Genomic DNA, 15,288 nt, shown 5'->3' on the forward strand with positions numbered 1-15,288 from the left:
TAAAATCTTAGAAATATCGCAGGTATAAATTATTTTAAAACGTCTTACATTGTAGCTTTTAGTTGACGTGCTATTGTGTAGGTGTATTAACTATTGATAAAACGGTAATGTGACAAACCCCGGCATTCTTTGAATAAAATAATACCTTTTATTTAAAAAAGCCCTTGCACGTCTCGGATCTATAGTAAATTTAGCTCAATGAGGAATTATGGTATGCAAATAACAAAAGCAAGTGCATTTAAATGAGCCATTATGCACTGCACGCATGTAGAAGTTGGGGGGTTGTATTTCATAGAGAGTCTGGGAATACTCGTTCACTACATCAATCAATAAATTCAAATTACTATTCCAAATTCATCACAGTCACAAAAATCAATACAGTGACACTGCTTGGCTAATGTGAAATGCCTGTGTCTATGGGATCATTTGGTAGTGTTCTTCTGGGCCGCTGAAGCGTCCTTTTTTTGACAGTAATGCTAGTTAAAAACAAACACAAATAATATTTAATAATAATAATATTTAGAATATAAAAACGACAAATTAAGCTGCGTATATATGTCAAATCAGACATGTCACGCGTAAATATGACAGACAAATTGCAATCCTCAAATACTGCGCAATGCGCAATGTTTAAAGATTGCATTAATGATGAAAAACAATTCGCCTCAGCATCTGTGCTGTATTCCACACTCCATCTAAATGTATTTGGCCCAATCAATAAAGCGATCAATAAAGATTGCCAGTACATCTATCAGTTATACCGGCTCAGCACTCTCTCCCATTGGACTCTGGATTTACCTACTGTTTAGCAGGAAGGATGCAGATTTGACTGTGTATCATATTGAGTCTCCCCTGTAGTCATGAGCGCGAGAGAACAAAAGCAACACAATAAAACAATGTGTTTATATACGCAATGTACCACGACGAGATGGTAAATTTGCCTTTTTCTTATATAAATTTAAACTAAATGTAATTTAAGGCCTGTTCTCTAAATTGCTTGCATAGCATCCTTATGGGAATTCTTCCCACCTCATTGCCCCTTCTGTGTTTTCTTAAACCACAATTTCTGTTAAACTACACAGATAAGAATTAGTCTCTCGCATGAAATTGAGTGCAATCAGTCCATTTAGGGTTGGTACTAGATGTTATAGCCTATATACACACTTTAATCATTGGACTCTGGATTTACCTACTGTTTAGCAGGAAGGATGCAGATTTGACTGTGTATCATATTGAGTCTCCCCTGTAGTCATGAGCGCGAGAGAACAAAAGCAACACAATAAAACAACACAATGTACCACGACGAGATGGTAAATTTGCCCTTTTCTTATATAAATTTAAACTAAATGTAATTTAAGGCCTGTTCTCTAAATTGCTTGCATAGCATCCTTATGGGAATTCTTCCCATCTTCTTGCCCTTCTGTGTTTTCTTAAACCACAATTTCTGTTAAACTACACAGATAAGAATTAGTCTCTCGCATGAAATTGAGTGCAATCAGTCCATTTAGGATTGGTACTAGATGTTATAGCCTATATACACACTTTAACACTTTGAAGTGGAGTGTTTGATTTTCACTCAACATCATCATCATCCTCCTCCTCATCAAAATGACTTCCAGTCTCGCCTCTAGTTCCCAGCCCACGAGGATGGACGCAATTGATTTAGGATTAGCGAATCGAGGCATTTTCAGGGGAGACGGGGAGCAAATTGCATGACTACGTCTGCATCTTTAGACCCACAGTATGTATGCCCTATGTGACTAGTCTCGCATCATAGTTTGGGTCTATATTACAAGCAGTGAATTTGTATTGATTTCCATTGCTCGGTTTGCTATTTCAATAGCTTGAGTTGAACCAAATGGGAGAAACTTCACTTTTGTCCCCTCCCCCTTTGGCCTACTGCCTTATTCTAATTTTAAAGATAGGGTTTCTCCCTTATGCGCATTATTTAATGACTTACAGGGAGTCGACTTTTAAATGTTTTTTTTTTTTCATATCCAATGTTATGTCGAGGTTCATCTTGCATGGACCCAATTTTTTTTTTTTTTTACTATTTTAAAGAAGTGAATCTTAAATCTAAACACTGTGATGTTTATGTGTGAATCTAAACAGCGTGAATAGTAAATCTAAAAAAATAAGTGCTAAATAAAGACAGTGGCTACTTTTGTTGTGGCTACGCACTTCAAAGGCAAAGCGCTCGATCAGCGAACTGTTGCTATGGTAACCTTGTAAGCCAAGGCTACTTCGCTTCGTTGGCGTCAATTTAGGGAATAGCGCCTTATCACACTTTTTGTTGTTACTTAAACGCTGTTCAAAATTCATTCTAATCTAGGCGTACTTGTAGCCTATATAATACATAGCCTGCATACGAATATAAGAATTTCTTATTCGCAAACAACGTGGATATGCGCATGTAGTTTGCTTGAGACATAGGTGCCATTGCATCTATATTTAGATTTATGTCTACATATGGCATGTTTATTCATCTTTACATCGTGATGTTTTAACCTTACTTGCAACAGTAAATGCCATTATTACAGACAACATACATTATCTTATGTAATATCTTAAACCAGCTCATTACTCCTGTTCTTTAAAATAATTGAGGACTGAGTAACATATGTACACGGCACCATAAGATCTAACACGGTTGCTCTATAATGCGTGCAGTACTGTCTCCGCGAGCTTAGATTTTCATGATCAATCTCTGAGCTCGCCCGCCAAAATGGATCAATAGGAGAGAGTGACCTTTAAATCAAATTGCTAAGAGACCGTACCGCCTAGGAGGAGAGCATCAAAGGGTTAAATTGCATGGCGTCACCACTAAATTTTATTTAAAAAAAAAAAATGTATCATAGCTGATATTACAGAACGACGCCTCCAACTCGATTGAGTCACGCCACAAAGCACTTGGGCATGTAGTAAATATACTTTACTTTATGCCTTTATAACTCCTGTAAATCTTTCTCGTGCAAAATAATTTTAATTATTGAATTAATTTGCATTTACAGTTTGACAATGTAATATGCATTTCAACTGTCTATCATAATGGCAAATATATAAGAACAATTCCAAAAATAATTTTCTCAATTTATATATATATATATATAAATTATGTATATGTGTGTGTGTGTGTGCGCGCGCATTTTTACATGCATGGATGCACAGCCTTTAATTGGCAAAAACAACAACAATAACAACAACAAAACCTAACCCTAGTGCATAAAAAACATTCAAGCTGACCAGTGTGGTTAGATTCAAAACCACATGTTCCCTCCAGAGGCTGAGAGACTGGTTACTCACACATCTTGAGGCATCAAGGGGCATTTAACAATGTAGCGACTCTATTGGTGTGCCATTACACCATTTACACACATATTGAGCCCACAACATGCCAAATTAGTCAATCAGACCAACTTGTAACAGCTGTGATACCCAGAGCCCAACATCGTTTAGTGGTACAGCATCATTGAGAGTTTTAGTTTGTCAACATTTTGAAATATTCCTTGAAGTTACAGTCTTACAAATAAAGATCGTAATAATGATTCTTCAGATTCCAGAAACGACAACCTTCCTAGAAAGCCCCTACAAGAACCATTTTTGCTGTATGGTTCTTCGGAGATGGAAAAATTGTTTTTGATGTTACAACATATGTTCTCTAGATCAGATCACCAGTACAAAAGAAGAAATTCTGACTGGAATCTTTTTTTATACATTTATTTTATTTATTTATTTCTGTAGAGTGTAGGTTGAGCATGTTCAATGACAGCTTGAGTCCACAAAAGAAATGAAACCTATTGATCAATCCTGTGGTATTTTCAGAGGTTTTTAATGTTCTTTCAAGACTTTGTGGAGGGCGTTTGGTCCCTTAACCCTTCAGACCTCTTAAACTCACTTCACTGTAACTGCAGGTCAAGCTGTCTTTACAACCAAACACATGCCAATGTGTCGATATGCCTATAGAGAGGATGTTTAACTTAAACAACAGTTTTATTAGACCATTCAATTATTGATCTCACCACAACAGTCCTGTGTTATGATCCTGTCAACATTAATGAGATGAGTAAGAAATGCTTAGTTCTTAAAACAAATGTTTTGAGTACTAACTTGTACAGTAGTTAACCTACAGGTTTGGCTCTTTACCTCGCCCACCACCCGCCTTCATGGCTAACTCAGCAGAATCGGCCCCTGTCAAAACATCGACCTTTGAGACGATTAGCACCAAGTCGCGCTGATAAAACCAGCGGACATCCAATAAATCAAATCAGAGAGAAAGATAAAATCAATCCATGATAAGTCCTAAAGAAATGCTAGCCTACCAGTGGGTTGTTTTAAAGGTGAGAGACTTTTAAGTGTCATGTGCTTGTTTAGTCAGGACACTGGAAAAAAGCGGAAAAAGGTGTAACCTCATTAGTAATGTTCTAGAGTGACAACAAGCTTCACCCACATCATACTTACCCCACATATCAGCTGTAGTGTTTCCCAACCCAGACCCTCTAACAGATTAGCAATTCATATTCATACAAGGGCAATTTCATGACACACTGACTTTTTAACCACCGCTGGATAGGCCTCTATGGAAGCTCCCAATTTCAGCTCAGCCGCACTATATGCATCGATCCTAGGCAGACTGGTCGGCTGAGCAGCGCAGCCAGTCATCGATCCTTGCACTCCCTCAGTCCTCCCACTTGAAATCCAAGATAGTGCACATACACCTCCAGCTTTCACAGGAGACACCATTTATTTATTTATTTAGACTTTGTGAAGTCGAGAACCCTTGGACTGAACCATTATTATAGTTCCAATTAGTCATGATGATGAACCCAACTTTAACCCTCAAAGACATGAACCTGCCATGGGCCTATAAAGCAAAATGTATTCCTATACTTCAAACATGTATGACTGCCTTTGATGGCTAGTACATTTATCGAATCCTTCACACACACTGTATTCTGCAATATCAATAATTTATAATATGGCAACGATTCATATTGTAAGATTTGAACATATAAGACTGATAACCGTCTGAAACGTAGAACATAATTTGCTGATTTAGACACTATACACTGCACTCAGGGTGCAACAATTAAGGCAACAAAGGTCAAGAAGTCTATTGGTCTTTTTACATAAGTTTATAGGCTATACCTTTCAATATCTAGTCACCACAAAAGTTACTTACCATAGCAACAGAACGTTGATCGAACGCTTTCCATTAAATTTGGTATCTGACGTTATGTCGACCAACATAAGCAGGCCTACGGTCATTAATGTTTTATATTAAACTACAGAAATTAATAGAACAAAAAAAAATGATTCCTCCAAAATATCATCCGCACGCACACCGAAAATACTTGCACAATACGCTTCACTATAGTACTAAACTACATATTTATGAAGTGTATAACATTTTATCAATGTTGTTTACATTTTCCTTGTTTTTATGTCTTCAATATTCTCTTCGTTAACGCAAATATTCTGACGTACGTTCATGGCTAATGATTTGCGATAATGTGTTGGCTTCAATAACTATAACCGACTAACCGAGTTGTTATTTCAAATTACCTGAACATTAGCATACTGATCTTTCCTTATTGCATTACACTAAATTTAGTTGAGTAGTTTAGAGAGAGCCTTGAGCACAATGTTGTTTACAAGAAGAGCTTACCAATTAACAAAATATTCTAGATTAAAAAAAAATGGCAAAAAAGAAGAAACTGACGCATAAAGGTGTTATTTTATAACTCTGTTTTCATATTTCAAATAGTGTTCAAATAGTGTCTCGTTATTTGACTTTTTTCAGTTATTCAAATAAGCCTATAGACTGAATTTGCATACAATTCATATACACTTGTTCGAATCATAGTTGATGAGCATAATGAACATTATAATCCCCATGGGCCGTACAATAAAAAAAAAAGCATTTTATAAATCAAATGATAAATAAAAGACAAGAAATGCTTAAATCCAAGTGCTCACATTACAAAACGCACTTGTACATAGTCGAATAGATTAAGCCTCATTTATTAAAAATAAATAAGCGTTAGCCATACATTTGCGGTAAATAGGCCTACGGTGTAATTTAAAGACGTATCTGCGGTTGGCCAATGTCCCACATCGAGACTAATTAACACTATCATAGGCCATACATAAATGAGGTTTTCTGGACGCGTGTAGCTGTGTTTTTTAGTCATTATTCAGATTCTGCAGTGTGTAGGCCTACTCATTTGTCATTCCCCACACTGCACAGCACGCAGAGCTATTAAATTGGTATTACTTAGAATTTAGACTCAGCGCCCCATTGGTACAAGGCAGGCCTACCATAGTTTCTGGCTCGTTACCAGAACAATTTTCATGGAACTATAATTAGATGAAATGCATTTTGGTGTTTTAGATTAAATGATTTATCGAGCGGTATTGAACACCACAGGCCTACCCCGCTATCACTGGTGTGTAGCAAGGCAAGTCAGAAACTGCCCTGTTAGAGAACATTTGAAACAGTCGTAGAAAACTTCGGAGTCGGTTTTTTTTTATCATCTTAGATATTTGCGTAAATGAATATCTTAAGAGTCATTTCATTTAAAGGGGGTCCCCCTTTTATGATGAAAAGGTATTGTTAAATTTAGCAAGCCTGTTATCATACGCAAAAATAAATAGTAAATAAAATTAATAAAAAATAAAATCATAGCGTAATTATTTTACGAATTCATTCTCACTATTATCAATTTTTTTTAATCTAGGGCCTACAATTCCACACATTCTTTAAAATTCTTTTCCGCATCATATGAACAAGTGTCTTCTCGTTTTATCACTTTGTCTTACTTTTGTCAGTAGTCAACTTTGTTATCATGGTATTGTACAAGTAATTACTAGCCTAATTATTTTAAAAACAGATACTAAGAAATATAAGATTGAAATGATCTTTATATAGTGTCGTGACCTTGAGTACACGGCTAGTAATAGGCCTAATGGCTAAACGAACTGTAAACTGTCAACCCTGTCGTCAAATGTTTTTTAAAGACAGCTAAATCGCAACATATTTTTTACGTTGAACTTGAGAAGGCACAACGCAATTTAATAAAACCCTAAGGCATTTCTTTGTATGACAGAATTGAAAGTCTTAAAGAAATGTATATAAAAAGAAACCTTTTCAAAACGAAAATGCACCCATTTTGTGAAACGACCGTTGCGCTCCACTGCTGTACCTGCAACAGAAGAGATGCCAGGTGAAAATCCTTTAATATTTTGTTTTGCTTAATTGAAATAACAACTGTAAATATGAAGTTTGTATAACGTTCTATAATCATAAACATAACAAGATTCTGCCAGTTCTTCCATACAGATCATATGGAATCTTTATAGATCATATCATAGGCTACTGAGAGAGAGAGAGAGAGAGAGAGAGACCCTACAGTCAGTCTGGTTTTATTTAGAATTTGAGAAATTTATCAAACGTGCTAATAACTGTCAAAATTCGGATTTTTTAAAGTCTGTCAAAAATCCCATCCAAATGTTTCAATTCACTCTTTGTCACTCGTTGCCTTATTTCTTTCTGTACAATATATTTCTGCTTCTGTCCCACTCTGCTCACTGTAGCTCTAAAGTCTGCAGCTATCGATTTTCTCCTTTTCTACGCCGAGCTTGGTTCAGTAATCAGTGCCCCCTTCCCAACCGATCGATCAATATTGATTACAAAATCTTACGCCTGTAAACCGTTTACACCAGGGAATAGCGCCAGCGACACCTGCTGGTAGATTTTAACACCAAACACAGCCTAGATTTTTGAATATAAATATAAAAAATCTGTACTGTTAAGAGTAGCCTGCTGAAAACCACTGACACGAAGCAAATGACGTTCAAAAACTAAATCCTCAAGTAAATCTAGCTGACAGCTCGTCTGCGTCAGATACGCTGAGGTTTGCGTTTTCAGGCGGAGTTATTTCAGTCGAGCAACACAGACGACTCGTTACAATTTAAAAGGCTTTAAAGCTTCATCATTGACTTTAGACTCCGCGCTCCGAGACACCTTTATGCGATAGGAGTAATGTTATGTGAAAACAAATATTATAAGCACGTTAAAGTACCGTCAACATTTAAACGGTACACTTCAAGTGTACAATGCATTTAATACAATGCGCCCGTGTGTGTGTGTAAACGCAGAGTGGCTGATATGGAATCTGAATATGATGGATGCGGTCCAGGCAGTTAGACGCCTGTAGTAAACAGATTTGACTGCGAGAGGTGACGTGATCAATGGGCCTCAGCTCAGTGTAATTAGATACATGGCATCACAGTTTGGCTCCAGTCACTCCACTAACGCACACAGTCAGATAAAATCCGAGTAAGACGCAAAGAGCTGCTGCTTTTACAGGCTATTGAGGCGAAGGAGGTAAGAAATGAATGATCCATTCACAAAAAAAAAAAAACCGCTGAGAGAAGCAAAAGGTCTGTGAGTGCATTGGAAAACAAACCAATAATAAAACATCGTGTAAAAATAAATATATATAAAAAAAAATCTGGAAAAAAAAGTCATTTGATTTGCTTTGCACATAATAAAATCATTTGTGCTTGTGAGCTGTAAATGAACCAAACCATTTCCTAACACTTTGGTAGAACACTCGCAGTGTTTACTGCCCTCAAGTTGGCAACCAGAATCTCTCTCTCTGCATTGCCAGGACAGAAACATATACAAGGAGGTTTTGGTGTGAGTTAAAGGCAGTTCGAAAATACTTTGCCTCTCTTAGGTCTGTGCCCTCCAGTGGCCTCTGTTTGAAGTCTCAGACTACAGACCTGCTGGAGGGGCGTTCAGACCGAAGTCTCTGCGGACGAACCCACCTCCAAAAACAGACACATACACACTAAAATAGGGTGAGTCAATACCCCCCTTGCGTCTTTCCTTTTTTATTTATCTTTTTTCTTTTCTCTCTCTTTTCTTTCTTTCTTTCTTTCTCTCACACACAAAGACCCCTACTTTTGTATACCAGTCACTCACTCTCCTACTGTGAGCCCAAACTGCATTAATATTGAATCAAACAGCAGTGTCTCCAACGACCAGGCTGAGGTGCTCACCGCTGGCCTGCTCTGTCTGCTCTCTTTAAAGGGATGATTTTTGACCTCCGGGGAGATAGAATGGATTTGTCTTAAATCACTATTAATCCACAGCCAAACAGGAGAGTCTGAACATTTCGACTCCCTGCGAAGCCGTTCATCTGTGGAATTTGCTCTGAAATAGGGCATTTCATATGTAGATCAAACACGAGGCTAATTAATTTTTTTCTTCTCCGTTTTCTTTGTCTACTTCCCTTTTCCTGATCTTTCTTGTTCATCCTCCTGATCCCCGCAGCTTGCAAACGTAAGGAACAGGAGCAGCACAAGGAACGCAATATGGCACCCAAGAAGCAGCGTTTGGTCTTCACCGACCTGCAGCGCCGCACACTCATCGCCATTTTCAAGGAGAACAAGCGGCCCTCGAAGGAAATGCAGCTGACCATCTCGCAGCAGCTGGGACTGGAACTCAGTACCGTCAGCAACTTCTTCATGAACGCACGTCGCCGCTGCGTTGACCGCTGGCATGAGGAACACCATCACGGCCATGTAGCAAGTCCCAGCCAGCCAGGCACCTCCGCCACCACCTTTTCCAAGGCTTAATTCTAAATCCCTTTTCCCCTGGGCGGCTGAGACTGGATCAGTCCAACCTCACAGTCACCCGTTGCGTGCCAATCAATCCCACTGCTGCCAAAAATGGCAATGTTTCATGTTAAATGCAACCTTTTACTTTGGGACTGTTATGAAATCAAGCCAAACATCTCCACATGGAAAAGCACCACATTATATTCAAATAAACCACAAAAAAGTGCGCTGAAATGGTCTGTTTGTGCAGTTGAGGACAAACGAGCACTTTCACAGCTCACAGCACAGAAGGCTTGTTACTCAAGCAAGGTTGTCAAAGAAAGCCACCACCTGCATCATCACTCTCGGGCCCACGGCGGCACAATTCCCTAATGGCCAGTTGTTTCACTAAGGCTCTCAGATCATATGCTAAGCTAATGAATTGAGAGACTAATCGATACGGACAGAAAAGCGAAGGACGTCGAACTCTACTGAAGGTGAAATGGAACAAGCTCCCACAACAAGGACTCGCGCGTTCGCCCAGCATGGCTCTCCATTCGGTTTATTTTGCACAGATGGAAATGGAGGGCTGGACTGAGATGTTTCATGGCACTTGGGGTTAACACGTGTTTTGCAACAAGCAAACCAGTCGACAACTGTCTTCAAGTCTGGGGACAAAATACTGGACCATTTTTAGCAAACGGTGCACCCTTTCTGATCTCGACAGACTGTGACCTATGATATTTCAACTATGAATAGAATATTTTTCATTCCGTGTAGGTACACAATAGGCCAAATGTCAAGACAGGTACAGCCAAACACAACAAGGCACATTTTAAACACGTATGGAAATATTTGTTACAAAATACATCCACACGCAACTGAAATCTTACTGACAAATCAAATATTTTGTTTATCCTGTAAAGTGGACAAGGGGTAAACAGTTAAAAATGTTACATTAAATCTAGTGCCAATAATGTTTGCCTTAATATAATATAAAAGTTCACATACTCTCAGCCAGAGTCCGCTCCCTAACTGGCATTATGTGCCATAGCAACCAACAATCATCTTTTAAAAAGAATCAGAATCTTTTTTTAAACAAAAATATGAAAATAATCAATGCTTTAAATCATTTAGTACAGCTAGTCTATAATAAAACCATCTGAAAAGGTAGAAATATCTCTACAGCAACACAACAGAAACAGAAAACACACACAAAAAAAGTTTCTCCTCCTCTTTAACCCTTAAACCCCTATTTTTCTTTTGATCTCTCTCCCACTTGCGTTCTCTTCATAATATTAAAGCGGGTAATTGGTACAACATATTTCTATTTCTTATTAAACTTGTGATCTGTGCATATGTAAGGCATCTTGTTGATCATTTGGAAAATTCATTAAAAAAGGACTTTCTAAAAGAAAAACCAAACTTGGGAGGACTGCAGATGGACATCTCTACATTGCATGTGAACTACCACAGGTCATAACGGAAGGAACTTTCACTGACCGTGAAAGAGATATCGCTCTCTCTTGGCTCTGTTGAAGAGTAAACAAACCAAACATTTCTCCCAAAATCCTCGGAAAACCCTGCCAAATGGGTGTGAAACAAGGGCACAACCTTACCTCCGTGGGGAGATGTTCAAAATCGAAGAGGAGTCTTTTTTTAGTGTCTTTGAATGCAACTGTAGCATTTCTGGAAATGTTGCAGGACTTGCTGAACAGATAAAAGTGGGCATTGTTAATGCAATGATGCTCTGAGCATTGATTTATAAGCAGGCCCAGATGGAATCTGCAAAAATTTGAGGAGAGAAATCAGCAAAATTAATTCAAACGGTGCAATGTGTAGCTGAAAGCATAATCAAATTAGCCAAAATATTTAATAAATGGACGTTCAAGGGGCAGCAGATGTTCAGAATTTTGTAAATGACAGACTGTGGAAATCTTCAGTAATTTTTCACAGGCTTTTATACATAGATTCCGTGTGGGCCTGATTATGAGCATTAAGCGGTCATCAATATGTACATTAGCTGATAAAAGGGACCTTTTGTTTGTAGTGAGAACCAGTGTGGCTACCTCACTGAGCTGGGTGGTTTGTGAAACAGCCACTGATACCAAAGATTTTTTGACCTGCCAGTCCTGTGCTGCCAAAGGGAGGAATATACACCAAACACCAAAAGCCCAATAGCATAACCAAAGCTGTTACAGATGTAAACAAACATACAAATGAATTTTCACGTAAAGGTCATATATACACACTCATACAGTGCAGTCAGACTGCATAGCACTCCACTGAGGGATGCGGCTGCTATGCAGATTGAGTTGAGTGCCTTTTTCCTTCAACAACGGGTGGGACTGCTCTGAAATACACACATATACACACAAAGCAGCACACACACATGAACATTTTACACACGGAACGCGTTTTTGAGGTCCATTGCGCTGGTTTTCATCGTGTTTCTATGTAAACATGCACTACATTGGTGTTTCCACCGTTCAGCCGCGTCCCGCGCTATTTTCAGTGTCTCGCGCGGGATCGCTGCGATTTAAAGGCGCCGTGTCTGGTTTTAAAAACGCGCCTGGGATCGTGCGCTATTTTCCATTCATAAGCGCGGCGTCTCGCGTCTTTAAACGAAAGAACGCGTTCTGTGTGAACGGCACCTTGCACACTCATGCTAACATGCAATTATACAGTACGCAGGCATACAGATATTGAAGCAGGGGGCGATTTTAACGTTAGTTTGATATAAACTGGCGTTCAAGCACTTTATAATGCCAACTTTATTATTTTTCCAGTATCACTTAACTGTAATTTTGGCTAAGAGCCCTTTAAAATAAGTCCAGGTTTATTTCACATTAAGATTGTCTTCAGAGTGAGGCCAGTTTATTTTATTTGCACTGGCGGACATTTGCAAAATATCTTTAAATGTTAGCATTGTGTACTTGCACCCTGATTTCACTAAGTATGCCACAGTACTGTATCTACATATGGCCTATTTTCAGGAGCACTTTCTAATTTAAATCAAGATATATGATAAATCAACTTCTAAAATACCAGACAGGACTTTAATCTGAAGTATTTGATTCTCTACAGCAGTGGTTCCCAACCCTGGTCCTGGAGGCATCCCAACACTGCACATTTTGCATGTCTCCTTTCTCTGGTACACCACATTTCAGGTCTTGCAGTCTTTACTAATGAGCTGATGATCTGAATCAGGTGTGTTTGATTAAGGAGACATGCAAAACATGCAGTGTTGGGGTGCCTCCAGGACCAGGGTTGGGAACCACTGCTCTACAGCAGTGATGGGCAAACTTGGCCCTTCCAGGCCACTTTCCTGCAGAGATTTGATCCAACCCTGATCAAACTCATCTGCCTGTAGCCTTCTAGTAGTCTTGAAGACAATGATTAGCTGGTTCAGGTGTGTTTGGTTAGGGTTGGAGCTAAACTCTGAAGGAAATTGGCCTGGAAGGGCCAAGTTTGCCCACCCCTGCTCTACAGCAACCATTTTAGTCCAGAACAAGTTTAGAATAAAACCCTTTTTTTTGACAATTTGATTATCAAAGATTTAAATAGTTGCAAGTGATTCAGGAGTAGATGCCATTTTAAGAGACGCATTGAACCAGTTCCCTCATTTATTTCTCCCATTGGAAACCACACGGATTTGGCAGGAAGGTGTTGACAATTGATTCTGAAATACCTCAAATGTTTTGTGTAAAGTTTATGTAATTTGTAACTAATGCTAATTACAATGAGTACACTAACACTACTAAGACTAATAATAGTTAGTTTTTGAACTTGTGACTTGAAGCTTTATACTGTTAAATTGTGTTTTTGTTGGTGTTGTTGTTTGGTTGACTCATTTGCCAATTTCTTGTCTATTATTATTATTATGATTGATGGCGGTACATAATTCTTTATAAAAGAAAGACATTTGAATGTTTAGACACACCATGAAAGGAAAGGGATTTGTGAGTGGAAGAAAGCAAAAAAAATATATAAATAAATTTGAAATGACAGAAAAGAGCAAAAATCACAAATACGCTGAATTTACAATATATGCATCAAATTTCTAATAATTAGTTTCAGCATTATTCAAATGTTAATTTCTTTTTTTCTTTATTTAAAGCTCGATTGTGTTAAGTGCTCCTAGCATAAATTAAAAAATAATAATGAAAAAACAAACTCCTCCCATTTGGGGACACTTTTTTTCTGCATGACTATTGTATATTGTATAGAGTAAAGCTGGATCAACCTGGACTTTGGTGGGAACGACTAGGACAAATAGACCCCGGGGGAAGTTGGACATGGGTGGGAAGGGTGGTAAAAGTGTTGGAGGGGTCTTTGTTTTGTAGTTTTCTGTCACTGTTGTTTTTCACTGGTTGTGTGCATGTATTGTTGCAGCCCTCTCTGCATTTCTTTATGTATATAACTCTTTATAATGGGGCAGGACCGTGTATCCTGGGCAACTGAACTTGGTCATGGACCCCTATGTACACACGTCTGCTCTTCTGAAATGTAATCTTGTGTGCATTTGTTTACATGTGACGTGTTTCTTGATTTGGGTTGCACACCATTTCACACAAAACTGGAATGCTACTGGCCAGTTTTTTTTGCAACAGACCCCTCCAACCAGAAATGGTCTCTCATTGACTGTAAAACAGCATCACGTACATGTTTCTCTCCGGGTCTAGCTGCAGATCCAACCCCCCAATCACACTGTGCTCTTCCTCTTCTGTTACCTGTCAATCAATCAGAACCAAGTGTCTTTGTGATGGTAGAAGACAATCAGTTTCAAAACAAGGAGAAAAAATGGTAGAGAGAAGACAGGCTGAGAGGAGGAGGAGAAGAGGAGAAAGGAAAGAGGCTCTCACTGGTTGCAAGTAGGTGACCGCTGCCCTATTTAGCTTGCTGTGGTGCTTATGGTGTGCAGCGTTAGCTAACTTTGCAAACACTCTTCCCTGATAATCTTAAAGTAGCATTGCATAGTAATGCATCAAAATCATTCAAGCCTTTCAAGGAGATTTAACTCCCACAAGAAATTTTAACCACCAAAAATTTACAAAAGTAGTAACAGTTTAGCACTTTAATGCCAACAGTGATGCTAACAACTAATGTTCACTTTAGAATCTAGCTACATTTTGTCTCAGAGGGTTAGTTCACCCAAAAATCCACATGACGCAGCTGACACAGAACAGCATACGCTGTTTACAGTCAGTGGATACTCTCCAAAATGGCACCAGGGTGATGTGAATTTATTCACGAATTGTTGAATAAAGTCGTTTTTTTTTCTTTTGCGCACAAAAAGTATTTTCATATCTTCGTAAAATTACGGTTGAACCCCTGATGTCACATGGATTATTTGACCTTGATCATGTTAGGATCCTTGCTGTCTATGGGAGGGTCAGAGAGCTCTCAGATTCCATCAAAAATGTTAATTTGTGTGGTTGAAGATGAATGGTGGTCTTACGGGTTTGGAACAACATGAGAGTGAGTAATTAATGACAGCATTTTCATTTTTGAGTGAACTATCCTTTTAACTACTCTCACACTGCTGGACTTGAATTGAAAAGATTTAAGTCCAGCAGTGTGTATTGAAAAGAGCTAGTGCAGACCAGCGCTAACACTTGCGCTAACAATGCTCCTAATAACCACAAACCAGTCAATAAAGAGCTGCTGAGACTGGTTGTC

The 15,288-nt window shown here is 38.6% G+C and overlaps 1 protein-coding gene across 1 annotated transcript in view; it reads left to right on the forward strand.

The window, feature by feature from the left end:
• The window catches only part of LOC107596910 (hepatocyte nuclear factor 6-like), a 13,133-nt gene extending 3,429 nt beyond the window's left edge, over positions 1 to 9,704 (forward strand). The window contains exon 2 of the mRNA XM_016287762.1: positions 9,341 to 9,704. Coding sequence (XP_016143248.1) covers positions 9,341 to 9,645 — 305 coding nt within the window. The 3' untranslated portion in view covers positions 9,646 to 9,704. The remainder of the gene's footprint in view (positions 1 to 9,340) is intronic.
• The last annotated feature ends 5,584 nt before the right edge of the window (positions 9,705 to 15,288 follow it).

The sequence above is a fragment of the Sinocyclocheilus grahami genome, unplaced genomic scaffold (assembly GCF_001515645.1).
Source record: "Sinocyclocheilus grahami isolate Dianchi unplaced genomic scaffold, SAMN03320097.WGS_v1.1 scaffold224.1, whole genome shotgun sequence".
Classification (NCBI taxonomy): domain Eukaryota; kingdom Metazoa; phylum Chordata; class Actinopteri; order Cypriniformes; family Cyprinidae; genus Sinocyclocheilus; species Sinocyclocheilus grahami.